The sequence below is a fragment of the Thamnophis elegans genome, chromosome 2 (assembly GCF_009769535.1).
Source record: "Thamnophis elegans isolate rThaEle1 chromosome 2, rThaEle1.pri, whole genome shotgun sequence".
In the NCBI taxonomy this organism is placed as follows: domain Eukaryota; kingdom Metazoa; phylum Chordata; class Lepidosauria; order Squamata; family Colubridae; genus Thamnophis; species Thamnophis elegans.
This window is the reverse complement of record NC_045542.1, coordinates 146,139,864-146,152,731: the sequence shown is the minus strand read 5'-3', so window position 1 is coordinate 146,152,731 and position 12,868 is coordinate 146,139,864. Positions and strand designations below refer to the sequence as shown.

At 41.9% G+C, this 12,868-nt stretch overlaps 2 protein-coding genes across 3 annotated transcripts in view; one reads left to right on the top strand and one right to left on the bottom strand.

Annotated features, from left to right (window-relative positions):
• The window catches only part of HDAC11 (histone deacetylase 11), an 18,865-nt gene extending 13,749 nt beyond the window's left edge, over nt 1–5,116 (bottom strand). Inside the window, exons 1-2 of one of the 2 annotated variants that reach the window (XM_032209072.1) lie at nt 5,010–5,116; nt 2,659–2,807 (exon numbers count right to left, since the gene is read on the bottom strand). In XM_032209072.1, the coding sequence (XP_032064963.1) occupies nt 2,659–2,807; nt 5,010–5,011 (151 nt within the window). In that variant the 5' untranslated portion in view covers nt 5,012–5,116. The remainder of the gene's footprint in view (nt 1–2,658; nt 2,808–5,009) is intronic. The other variant, XM_032209073.1, reaches the window with a different exon arrangement.
• Nucleotides 5,117–8,821: 3,705 nt separating this feature from the next.
• Nucleotides 8,822–12,868, top strand: LOC116502984. The gene is made up of 2 exons (XM_032209064.1): nt 8,822–10,401; nt 11,657–12,868. Exons 1-2 carry the CDS (start codon nt 9,753–9,755, stop codon nt 12,166–12,168), a joined length of 1,161 nt encoding a protein of 386 aa, XP_032064955.1. The 5' UTR covers nt 8,822–9,752; the 3' UTR covers nt 12,169–12,868.

Genomic DNA, 12,868 nt, shown 5'->3' with positions numbered 1-12,868 from the left:
TTTCCTGGCTGTGAATCATAGTGTCATTTTGAAGTTGGCAATACAAACCAATAGATCAATCTACAAATTAAATGCTTGTGGGATGTGTTTTTCCCTACAGCTCTTTCCCACTGAGTCTACGGGAGAGAAATGAGGTCATCTACTAGCATGGGTTGGCATTCATGCCAGGGAAACTGAAGATCCTGCAAATACAATGACTCCAATGTCCTGCCAGCTTATTTTTTGGCTATTCTAATATTGGAATTCTCCTGGCAGCACATTTTTTCCGCAGCTTCCCAAGAGAATGTTGATGAGGTTGGAGATCCTTCTCCAAGGGCAGCTCTGAGATTCTGCCAAGAGAAGATAGGATAATGAATCCTATCATTCCTAAATATCATAATTTGAATGCATACCACAGATTTCCCCAAACAAATATCTCAACAAACGTTGAAAACATTTTTATCCTAGACAATGATGCCTACTGTAGCTGACTAGGGAAGAAAGAAGCGATAGTCTAACTTACTTGGGAGCAGGGTGGATAAAAATCTATGATTTTTAAAAAAAAATGATTTTTTTTATTTTAATCAAATTTATTTTAATAAAAAGCTTTTGGAGTAAAAAATAGCAATAGCAATAGCAGTAGACTTATATACCGCTTCATAGGGCTTTCAGCCCTCTCTAAGCGGTTTACAGAGAGTCAGCATATTGCCCCCAACAATCTGGGTCCTCATTTTACCCACCTCGGAAGGATGGAAGGCTGAGTCAACCCTGAGCCGGTGAGATTTGAACCGCTGAACTGCTGATCTAGCAGTAGCCTGCAGTGCTGCATTTAACCACTGCGCCATCTAAAGATAGTTTTCTATTTAAGATACATTAATGATTTAGTTTATTCCGCATGAAATGGAGCTTAGTTATGCAGCATGAGGCTGTATGTTCAGCAATATTTACATTTTTGGTAAACTCATTCAATGAATCCAAGCTCTGCAAGCTAAATAGGAAACCTTCATTTTGCTTGCAAATAATAATATTAAAATATTCTAACTACCAGCAAGAATGAGTCCTTACAGAGCACCTGTCATTTCAGATCCATCATGGCAGCGCCTGTGAGAATCCACTCACCTGCTGCCCGCCATGTCCCTCACCTTGTTGTGTCACTGCCATATCACCAGCCGTCCCATTAAAGTGAGTGGGACTGTCGGTGAGTCAACAGCGGGTCAGAGGAGGAACTGCTGCGGGACAGAGATGACAGTTGCTCTTTAAAAATTATGATTTAAATCGAGTTGATTTAAATCAAGCCTTTTTACTAGTGATTTAAATCGGGATTTAAATTTAGAGAAAGAAAGAAAGAAATCTAGAGAGTATTAAGTTCACTTTTAGGAGTTACTGGAACAATTTTAGTCTTAGCCTTTCATATAATTTCTGTTCACTGCCATGTTTAGCAACTAAGTGGCCTGGCAAGCTAATTTAGGGACCAGGTTTCCTTCTTTTATTTAAAGGCTGTGTTCATGTAAAACATAGTTGCTGTGTTCACATGATACACTAGTCCCCAAAAAATAAACCATATTATGATTTAATGTGAATGGGTTACTTAAAAAGCAACATCTGGATTCTCATAAAACTCTCCATCGCAATCTCCCAATTCCATTTAGTCTAGCCTAGTGTGTTGCAAGTGCCTAGCCAGATTCTTGGTGGTGAGTGAGTATCAAAGGTTCCAGGATCCAATCTTTTGATCCGTGCATTTATAAACTGGGCAGGCTGAAAAGCAACTGGCTGCATATCATGGTTATATTGAATATATCGTTTCTTCACAGTAAATCAGATGAATGTCACTCAAACCCAGCCTCAGAATGTTTCTATTGTTCCCCCTGCTCTACTTTCCCTCATGAATGCCGTAGAAGCAAACAGAAATATGTGCACAGCCTTACAAATATATATTCCCTACCTTTTTTTTTTGCAAAACATTCTGAGCTCATAATTATGTAACTATTGTACAATTGAAGTGGCCTAAAATTCTAAATAATAAATAAACACAAACCTAATGATTTTGGAGTATTTAAATAGAATGGCCATCTGTTGGAAACATTGTAGGAGTTGATTTCTATACTAGGGAGAGGATGAAATTCCCATGTGATTACAGGTAGTCCTTGACTTATGAGCACAGTTGAGCCCAACATTTCTGTTTCTAAGCAAGACAATTGAGTTTTGCCCCATTTGACTACTTTTCTTCCCACAGTTGTTAAGTGAATCACTGCAGTTGTTAAGTTAGTAACATGGTTGTTAAGTGAATCTGGCTTTCCCATAGACATCGCTTGTCAGAAAGACCAAAAAAATGATCACATGACTCCTGGACACTGCAACTGTCCTAAATATAAACCAGTTGTCCCAAATTTGATCCTGCGATCATGGGAACGCTGCAACGGTTTTCAGTGTGAAAAACAGTAACAAATTACCTTTTTCAGTACCGTTGTAACTTTGAATTGTCATTAAATGAATGGCTGTAAGTCAAGGACTGCCTGTATATTAAACACTCTAGATACACAAGATATCCTATTTTCTCATTTGAAAATATCGGATATAAAAATTGTTATTTTTCTGTTTGCTTTTTTGCAAGCTGACTTCTCTAAGAGAGGACTAGTTTAATTTCCAACAACATTTATATCACTACTTTGTTTTTATTACCTTTCAAGAAATTTATTACTTTCCCCCATTTTCCCGCATCAAATGGATGCAGTTTCTCCAGGCCCAGAAATGAAATGTTGTAGTCTGGTGAATAAACAATAGGCCAGCAAGTGGACGGAGTATCTTGATATAGTTCTGTCCTATGAGGCCTTGAAGAAATAAATATGACATTAGACATTCAATATACTAATAGGTAAGAATAAACCACATTTCATGCATATACTTCTGAATTACATAACCATTTTGCTACATTTATTAAAAATCTCATTTATCTTCATCACATTAATTTCCTTTAGAAACCAGCAGTGTTATTCAAACTGCAGGAAAAAAGTAATGAGCCAAAATAATTAAAGGCATTAAATTAATTTTATTAAGGTTAGGTACCAAAAGGATAATATTTTAAGAAAATCTGATTTAAAAAATCTAAAATATACAGAATTATTTTACAGCATTTCTAAAACTATTACATTACCAAGTATTCAAACCAAAACAATAAATTACTTAATTTTAATTCATTAGTATCTAAAATTTAGGATAGCAATAGCACTTAGGCATATAAAGTTTCACTTAAGTGACAGCTCTAAAATGACAAACATGAAAATAGGTAGTTCTCAACTTATCATTTGTTTACTGACGGTTTGAAGTTACAATGGCATGAATGACATGATGTGTCCTTGCACTTGTCACAACATACCCATGGTCATGTGATCAAAATTCCACTTTTTGTCAGTTGGGATATATTTATGACAGTTGCAGCATCCCGGCTTCTGATTGCCATTTAACAACCTTATCAGGTGACTTCCAAAAAGCAAAGTCAATTGGGGAAATCAGATTCATTTAACAATTGCATGATTCACTTAGCAACTGTGACCCAAAAAAAAAGCCATACAATTGGGCATGGTTCATTTAACAACTCTCTTGCTTAGCAATGGAAATTTTGGGGTCAACTGTGGTTGTAAGTCAAGGATATATAATTTCTTATATATGAATATAACAAAATTGTTTCTATCCAATAGTATCTTTTATTTCAATTGTTATGGAGTAAACATTTTACATACAAATGAACAGTTGCAGGAACTCGGGATGTCTAGTTTAACAAAGGGAAAAACTAGGAATGACACGATAGCGGTATTCCAATACCTAAGGGGCTGTCACAGAGAAGAAAGGATCAACCTATTTTCCAAAGCACTTGTTGGGGGGGGGGGCAGGACAAGACGTAATGGATGGAATCTCATCAAGGAGAGAGCCAACCTAGAACTAAGGAGAAATTTCCTGACAGTGAGAATAATTTATTTATTTTTATTTTATTTATTTTGTCAAGCATGTATTAGATAACATATATAAGTATAAACATGATTTTGAATACATGAAATGGATACGATATAATAAGGGAACATTAGGACAGGGACGGTAGGCACATTGGTGCGCTTATGCATGCTCCTTACAGACTTCTTAGGAATGGGGTGAGGTCAACAGTAGACAGCCTAAGGTTAAAGTTTTGAGGGTTTGGGGAAGAAACCAAGAGTCAGGTAGTGCATTCCAGGCACTAACCATTCTGTTGCTGAAGTTGTATTTTCTGCAATCCAGTTAACTTTGAGTTTGTATCTATTAATCAGTGAAACGGCTTTCCTTTAGATGTTGGGGATGCTCCATCACTGGAGGTTTTTAAGAAGATACTAGACAACCATTTGCCTGAGCAAGGGACTAGATAGAAGACCTCCAAGGTCCCTTGCAACTCTCTTATTCTGTAATATTATGCTCATCTGAACAGTTCACTTTCCCATTTTCTACCACGGGCGTCGGGGTGTTCACGCAGGCACCCACATAGGTGCACACCTACGCAATCCACGAACCTTGTGGGACGAAAAGTCCGTATCGCCATTTTTATAAACTCTCTTGAGCCAAGACACCCCAACAACTACCTCCAAGGCGTCTGTATTCTCAAGACTAACAAGTTATGTATAAGCCGCAGCTCGGGTGGTTAAAGGTTAAAAGAATTAAAGGAGTGTCGATCAAACCCAGGATTCAAGGTGCAGCTCCGATCCCAGGGGCAGCAACCTGCCGTCCCGAGCTCAGCCATTGTGAGAACACACAAATCCGTCCCAGCAACCGCTCCGAGGAAAGACGCGATGGAGACTCAGGACTCAGGGCTGCTTCCTTTCCTCCCGCAACCTAATATGCCGCCCCCCCCCCCGCTTTGGCGTTGCCCCCCGTCTGGTCCCCCACCCGGTGGGCGTAGCTCTGCAGCAGCAGCTGTTTTCCCCCCTCCCTCCCCCGGGAGAAACAGCTCCTCGCCGGGGGATTCTCCCTCGCCGGGCAAGCCCTGCGCCACCCCGTCTCCTGCAACTCACATGCTGCCCTAAAGCGAAGCTCCGTCCGAGCCCCCGACGTGTCGAAGTCCTGCCCGGGCAATACCGAGCATGCCCAGTTGTTCTTGAGCACGCTCAGACTCTTCCAATGAGGCCACTTTGCCCTTATCTGAGCCTTGCTTGCCCTGCCCTCGGCGTTCTTAAAAACACAGGCGGGATGTGACGCTCCGTTGTGGCGTAGTCGGCAGGTTGTGTGAACCCGGAGTTCTTGTTCACCGAATCAGCCAAATTAGACTCAAGTTGGGTAACTAAAATGCGAAAGTTGGCTTATTTACGTAGTTGACATTCTGATTATTGATATTATTGACACTTTGATATTGATATTGTTTCCTGGTTACATATTTGTACCCTATGGCTATCATTAAGTGTTGTACCTTATGATTCTTGATGAATGTATCTTGTCTTTTTATGTACATTGAGAGCATATGTATCAAAGATAAATTCCTTGTGTGTCCAATCACACTTGACCAATAAAGAATTCTATCTAAAATTCTATCTAAAATTCTATCTATCTATCTATCTATCTATCTATCTATCTATCTATCTATCTATCTATCTTTCTTTCTTTCTTTCTTTCTTTCTTTCTTTCTTTCTCTCTTTCTCTCTTTCTTTCTATCTGATTATGCGCCATTGAATCGTTAACTTCCAGTGACTGCACAGGTTTTCTCCAAGTTATGTTCTCTAGCGCTAAATAAATAATCAAAAGTTTTCAAGTATCCCCGAGGGCTTGAAACAGGTTACATTTTTGGTAGTTTCTTTTTAAATTGACATCCATGTCTGAAATGGTATAGGGTCTCATGCTTGAGCCAGGGGGTTGGACTTGATGACCTCCAATGTCTCTTACAACTCTGGTATTTGGCTATTGTTCAAATTCATCACAGTGAAATTAGTGCTCAGATGAGGACAAAAAATGGAATTGCACTTATCATACTGACCAATGGTGAGCCTATATACTTTCTCATTTCTAATCACTGCTGCTTTGAAAAATATTGGGTGTGAAAAAGGGCAACCAAAATATTACTGGGTTGGAATAGCATCCGTTGAAACAAAAGTTTACATACTGTGCACAGAAACTGGATCTCTAGGTTGGAACAAAGAAACATAAGATGAAGCACGATAAAAATATTTGAAATAATAGAGAACATTTAAGGTTTCTTCTCTGTCATGCCCAATATTAGAACCCAGCAAAGTCATCCATCAAATGTAAAGAAATCCCATTCTCTCCCCCCCCCAAAAGAAACATTTCCTCATAATATATAGTTAGATTGTGGAATTAGCTGCTGACAGTTATAATAACTGATTAGAGTGCAGTACTGCAGGCCACTTCAGCTGACTGCAGTTCTGCAGTTCGGCTGTTCAAATCTCGCTGAAGGTTGACTCAGCCTTCCATCCTTCCGAGGTGGGTGAAATGAGGACCCAGACAGTGGGGGCAATATGCTGGCTCTGAAAGCCCTATGAAGCGGTATATAAGTCTAACTGCTATTGCTATTGCTAACTCGTTTCATGAAAGATCAGGCTATCAATGACTCCCAGTATTGATAGTTATATTTTGATATATTGATAACTTCCAGTATTGATAGCTATTTACTGTGTTGTGAATCTGCCTTCAATAATACTAGCTGCTGGGAAATAAGCTATTACCCTAGGCTTGTAAGCTTGAAAATACATCTAATAGGTCCCACTAGCAGATTCCTGGATAGAATGGTATGATAGGTTGATCTAGCCTGGTTGTTATTTTCTTTAAAAGCACATAATTAACAAGGTGAATAAAGACAATGAAGTTTATGAAAACAGCAATTTTTATGACAATTTATGACTTTTTGTCAGAAACTGGTAAAAAACCACTGATGGGAATACATTGATTCACTTAATGATTGCATGATTCACTTAATATCTGTGGAGTTTGCTTAATGACCACTGCAAAAAAAAGTTGTAAAAATCCAATCCAATTATGTGAGTATTTCAGTGTAGAACTATCTCATCACTTACAATAGAAATTTCATGCTCCATTGCAGTCAAACGTGTCCTCTACTATCCTTTGGAGTCCTATTTAAGCTCATGCCTATTGCTTCGGTGACTCTATCCAACCACCTCATTCTCTGTTGTCCCCTTCTTTTGCCCTTCATCTTTCCCAGCATTAGGCTCTTCTCCAGTGAGTCCTTCCTTCACATTAGGTGGCCAAATTGGGAGGACTTCCTGCATTAAACTCAGCCTTCCATGGCTGGTAAAATAAGGATCCACATTGTTGGGGGCAAGATGGTGATTCCGTAAACCGCTTAAAGGGGGCTATAAAGTGCTATTGCTATTAGCATTGATAGCAGTAGAACTGACTTTGAAGAGCACTTGCTGGAATAGGTTGAGGTTCGATTTATATGCCGCCCTTCTCCCAAGGACTCAGGGCGGCGTACAACATTAAAAAAAAACATAATACAAAAGTTAAAAAGAAATTAAATAGGATATCCCCAAACCCAATTAAAATTAGGCAGGCCATTGCTTTCTTAAAAACAAGTTACTGTGGTGCTGGCCTAAACATCAGAAGACTGAGTTCCATATTGACGTTAGGCATGAAAATTGGATGATTTGGGGCCGTCACTCAAGTGGAACCTACTTGTGGGGAAAAGAGGAGGAAGGGGCATTAAGTATAGTATGTTGACTGTCCAGACTCACACTTGGGCTGCTTATATAAGTTAGATAAATAAATATTTGCTACCCTAAGTTACAAACAAAAAGGCAGAATAAAAATATAGTAATATAGGATGCCAAAAACACCCTGCCAAAGAAAGTGTGTATGCTATGGTTTTCCCAGTTGAAATGTATGGTTGTGAAGGTTGGACCATAACTAAGACAGAGCCCCAAAGAATGGAGGCCTTTGAACTATGGTGCTGGAGAAGACTCCTGTGAGTCCCTTGGATTCCAAAGCGATCAAACTGGTCAGTCCTAGAGATTAACCCTGATTGCTCTTTAGAAGGCCAGATCCTGAAGATGAAACTCAAGTACTTTGGCCACCTAAAGAGAAGGAAGGACTCACTGGAGAAGAGCCTAATGCTGGGAAAGATGAAGGGCAAAAGAAGGGGACAACAGAGAATGAGGTGGCTGGATAGAGTCACCGAAGCAATAGGCATGAGCTTAAATAGGACTCCAGAGGATAGTAGAGGACAGGAAAGCCTGGAGGAACGTTGTCCTTGGGGTCGCAATGGGTTGGACACAACTTAGCAACTAACAACAATATAGGATGGTGTTTTGTTTGGCTTTTTCAACTTTCTGGTCTAACCTAAAGCTATGGGAGACTAGCCTCCCAACCAAATATTAAGCTGGTCTGGACTTCATTCCCCACCTAGCATTTCAGAATCATGTATTCTTGCAAAAATCTTATATTTAAAGACTCATGCAGGTGGTGACATGTTCTTCTTTGAGAGGCGTATTTTTCTGAGTGAACAAATTTGATAAAACTTAAAAGAAAAAAAGTTGTCCTCAAAAAAGTTTTGTTTTGGAAGTTCCATCAGAAATAATTGTAGTCTTCCTTAGTTGTATCTATCTCGTCCAACTTATGACTATAACCATGTTGCTTGTATCTTTCAATCTATATTGTTTTTATTTGTTTCCTAGTATGATTGGATAGCTTATTAGTAACCTTGCCTATCACTAAGTGTTGTATCTTTTTATTCTTGATGAATGTATTTTATTCTCCTTATGTACACTGAGAGCATATACAAATTCAAATTCCTTGTGTGTCCAATCACACTTGGCCAATAAAGAATTATATTGTATTCTATTCTAATCCCCCATGGTCCTTTTTTAAAAGAGAACCCCAAGGTGCGACAACAGAGGCAATTTGGCTACAGTCGAGGTGTCAACAGCCAAAATTAGTCACAGAAAAGTTTGAAAGAGTTGAGCAGGAACAGCGCGTTCGCATGCTTTAATGTATTTCCACAGCTCTAAAAAGCATCTCCTTTCTCCACTCGTCTTCATCCTTGCTTACACTCCCCATATGTGTGTGTGAATACACACACACACACACCCCTCCAAACGTGGAAACAAAAATACAGCCTTTCACTTTGCCACCGCGATTTTAAAGCAACCCTGCTGTTATGTAAAATTTAGATCCAAGCCAAGCCGGGTTCCGCCCACGAACATCTCTAAAGTTTTCGAAAGTCCAAAGTTCGATAACAATTCGAAACCACAAGCATCCCCCTTTCTACGCTGGAGGAAGCCCAGATAATGTAGGGAAATGGGAGCGGCGGGAGATAAACTCGCCAGGCAGCCCCGCCGCATGAAAGATCCCATTCACCTCGCAGGTCTGACCATTTACCCCACGCGCGGACGGGAGCTGCTCGCGATACACTGGCCGCGACGCTTTCCTGTTCCTGTTTGCAGAAGCAGCGCCCTCCACCTCCCCGCTTCGTCTATTGGCTCGCGGCGTGGCTGTTTCCACCCTTCCCTAACCACAACCCCTTCAATGGTCGGTGGCTCTGACGTTGCAAGCGGGGGTTGGCTCTTCCGAGTGTCTATAAGAGACCCTTCCAAGTCCGGACCGAAGCTCCGCCCACGACGTTACTCCTGACTAACAGCTGTTCGTGTGAACGCTCCCTTAGGCAAAAGGTTCCATCTTGGCTTTCTTTCTGGATCCTGCACTTCTATGTTACCTTGGTTCATTATCTACCCAAAGGTGGCTTCTAGATCACTTGGGGCACTGTGGAGCTTGCATTAATCAGGCTCAAAGCAGAAATGCCACATACCCCTCGCCAACGGTTGCAGCCTCGGGCTCCAATTTGGTCAGAGACCGAAACTCGAGATTTCCTTGCCCTCTGGGGTGAACTGCTGATTTTGAGGTGGATTGAAAACCGCCCGCCCAACAGTGACATCTACGAAGACCTGTCGGCCCAGATGATAGCCAGGGGTCATGAGCGCAACGCTTCGCAGTGTAGGAACCGAGCCCGGGATCTGAAGCGAAGTTATCGGAGAGCCAAAGATGCCCAGATCTGTGCTGGAGCTGAGCCCGTGTCTTGCCGTTACTTCCAAGAGTTGGATCAAATGTTTGGAGGCGAAATGGATAGGGCCACCAACCGGAGCTTGGCCAGCATGGATGGATCCGTGCGGGTGGTGGTAAAAAGGGAGGCTGCAAAAGACATGGAGGCCCAGGCCTCTGAGGAAGAGAGCAACCAAATGACGCCCCCAAACACCCTCTCAAGTATGGAGGCAGACACAGACACGGAAACCGAACCGAATGTGGGGATTACACGAGGGTTAGTGACAGTGGTAGATCCCAACGTGATTGAAAACACGATAGTTGAGGACGATCCTGAAGAGAAGGTGGTGCCTTTTTGTGGGCAACCGGTTCCAGGCTGCAGTGAAGATGGGCACCACACTGCTACTGGTGAGCAAGAGCCATTTTTCTTCAATGGCATTTTGTTTTTCAATTGGTGCTCTTAGCTCTTCAGCCTTCTCATAACCTTGGGTTTAAGTTAGTTGTGAGAACCTCTAAGAACTTGCCTGAGATACCACAAAGATAGAGATTGGCTCTTGGTTTGTAAAAAAAAAAAAAGAGAGAGAGAGAGGGAGAGAGGGAGGGAGAGAGAGAAATGACCTGAATTTTCTCCTGATTAGAAGCCCAAATTAGCTACAGGTGGGGAGACAAGTGCAGTCTGAGATTTAATTTCAAAGAAGGAGCCAGGCTAGAAGTGTGGTAGATTCCCATCTCTACTTGCCAATAGAATCAAATGGACCTATGGGTTTTCTGATGTGCTTTTTTTTTTTAAAGGGTGTGTGTGGAAGGAAGATGTCAGCTATGTGACCAAGATTAAAAAAAAGAAAAGAAAAAAGTAGTTGGTAAGGAAGTACCATAAGTTAGATTTTCATTCTAGCATTCAGCTGTTTTCCCTGCGGTCTCTGTTCCACTTTGTCGAAATGATGGTCTGTGTGATAGGTACATCATGAGCCAGTTTGATGTACTGGTTAAAGCACTGGCCTAGAAACCAGGAGACTGTGAGTTCTAGTCCCACTTCAGGCATGAAAGCTGGCTGGTATGAATGACTTTGGACTAGTCATTCTCTTTCAGCCCAACCCATCTCATAGACTTGTTGTGGAGCAAAGAGAAAGAGGAAGTAGTTTTCCAACTTAAACTTTATCAATCAATCCCTGTTCCTGCAAAATAAGAGAATCCAGCAATCTCAGACCTTTGCTGCCCTGTTGCCGGGCCAGATAACTGGATGTTGTGGCCCGCCAGCAGAGTTGGCAGCAGATTCGGACAGTGAGGAGGTTGGGGAGGAACATGGGCCAGTCCTGGAGTCTGGGGAAAGGCTCTGGTGAGGTCTCCGTTGGAGGCAGAGAGGGGGCCAGGACCGTCTGACAGTTATCAGGTGCCCTCAGAGTCAGACATCAGTGAGGCAGACGAACAGTTGGAGCCTGTTCCTAGTGTGCGCATGCACAGAGTTGCCAGACAAAGGGAACAGCTAAAGAACAGAGATCGACTTGGGAGTACGGCTACAGGTGGACGATGAATGGCCCCTCCCAGAGGAAATAAAAGAGAAGTTTGCTTCAGGCTCTTGGGAAGCCTAGGTCAGAACACTGGACAGATTCATTGAGCAGTAGATAATATTGTCCGGATGCCTAACCCATTTCCCCCTTAACAGGTAGAGGCAGACGAGAGAAGTCCTTTGGTCACCCCCTGACGACAGCAGAAAGGATGGCATCTATGCGGGAGAGGAAGAGGCGGTCGCACGAGGAGATGATGCATGAAATCATGACTGACTACAGGAGGACCTGGGAGACCATGGAGGCCCTTCACGAGAGAAGTGAAATCAACGCCGGGGACTTCCGTGAAGCAGTGCTGAGGGAAATGCATCTGGACAGAGAGGCTCGGACACGGGAGGCCCAATTAGACCGTGAATCCTGGGCAAGGGAGGCCCAGCTGGATAGAGAGGCCAGGATTAGGGACAACCATCTGGAGAGAGAGATTAGGATTAAGGAGCTCGGTATGATTGAAGCCGAGCTTCAGCGCACCAGGGAGATCCTCCATCCGATGGTGGATGCCGTGGCATCTGTGGCAGAGGCCTTGCGTGTGGCGAGCAGGATACTGCCACCATCTCAGCCTGCACAGAAAATGAGGGCTGGAGTCTTCTTGGAATCAAAGGAAAGCAAGTAATTTCGGTCTCTCTTTCAACTATAAAACTTTTGTCTTGAATGGGAAAGCTTTGTTGTCAGGAAGGTGGGGGGAGGTGCTTTCTAAAGTGCTAAATTCAGAGATTTTTAATAGTCATTTTATCTTGCCCAGTAAGATATTGAGCCAGGTTTACCTACTCTCTCAATTTGCTCATCCTGTGGAACAGAGAGATAATGTACATCTAGGTGGTTTGGTTTGGAAAAAGAAAAGAAACTTTAGAAAAGACTTTACAGTAGATTATTGATAGGAGCCTTCTTTTTCCTTGCAACCAAATCCAGCTGACCGGATTTTATTTGGGGCTTTTTTCTGGACAGACTTTATCTGAACGCAGGTATTGGAAAACAAAATGCTTGCATATATTCACAATGGAGCATTTTTTGTACAGATAGTTTTCAACTTACAACAGTTCATTTAGCAGCCGTTTGAAATTACAACAGCACTGAAAAAAGTGACACATGACAGTTTTTCACATTTACGCCGTTGCATCATCATCATCATGGTCATGTGATCAAAATTTATACAAATGGCAACTGATGCACAATTATGATGGTTGCAGTGTCCCAGAGTCAGGGGATCGCTTTTGTATGACCTTTGACAAGCAAAGTCAATGGGGAATCAAGATTCACTTAATAACCATGTTATTAATATAACTGCTGTGATTCAATTAACTGTTCCAAGAAAG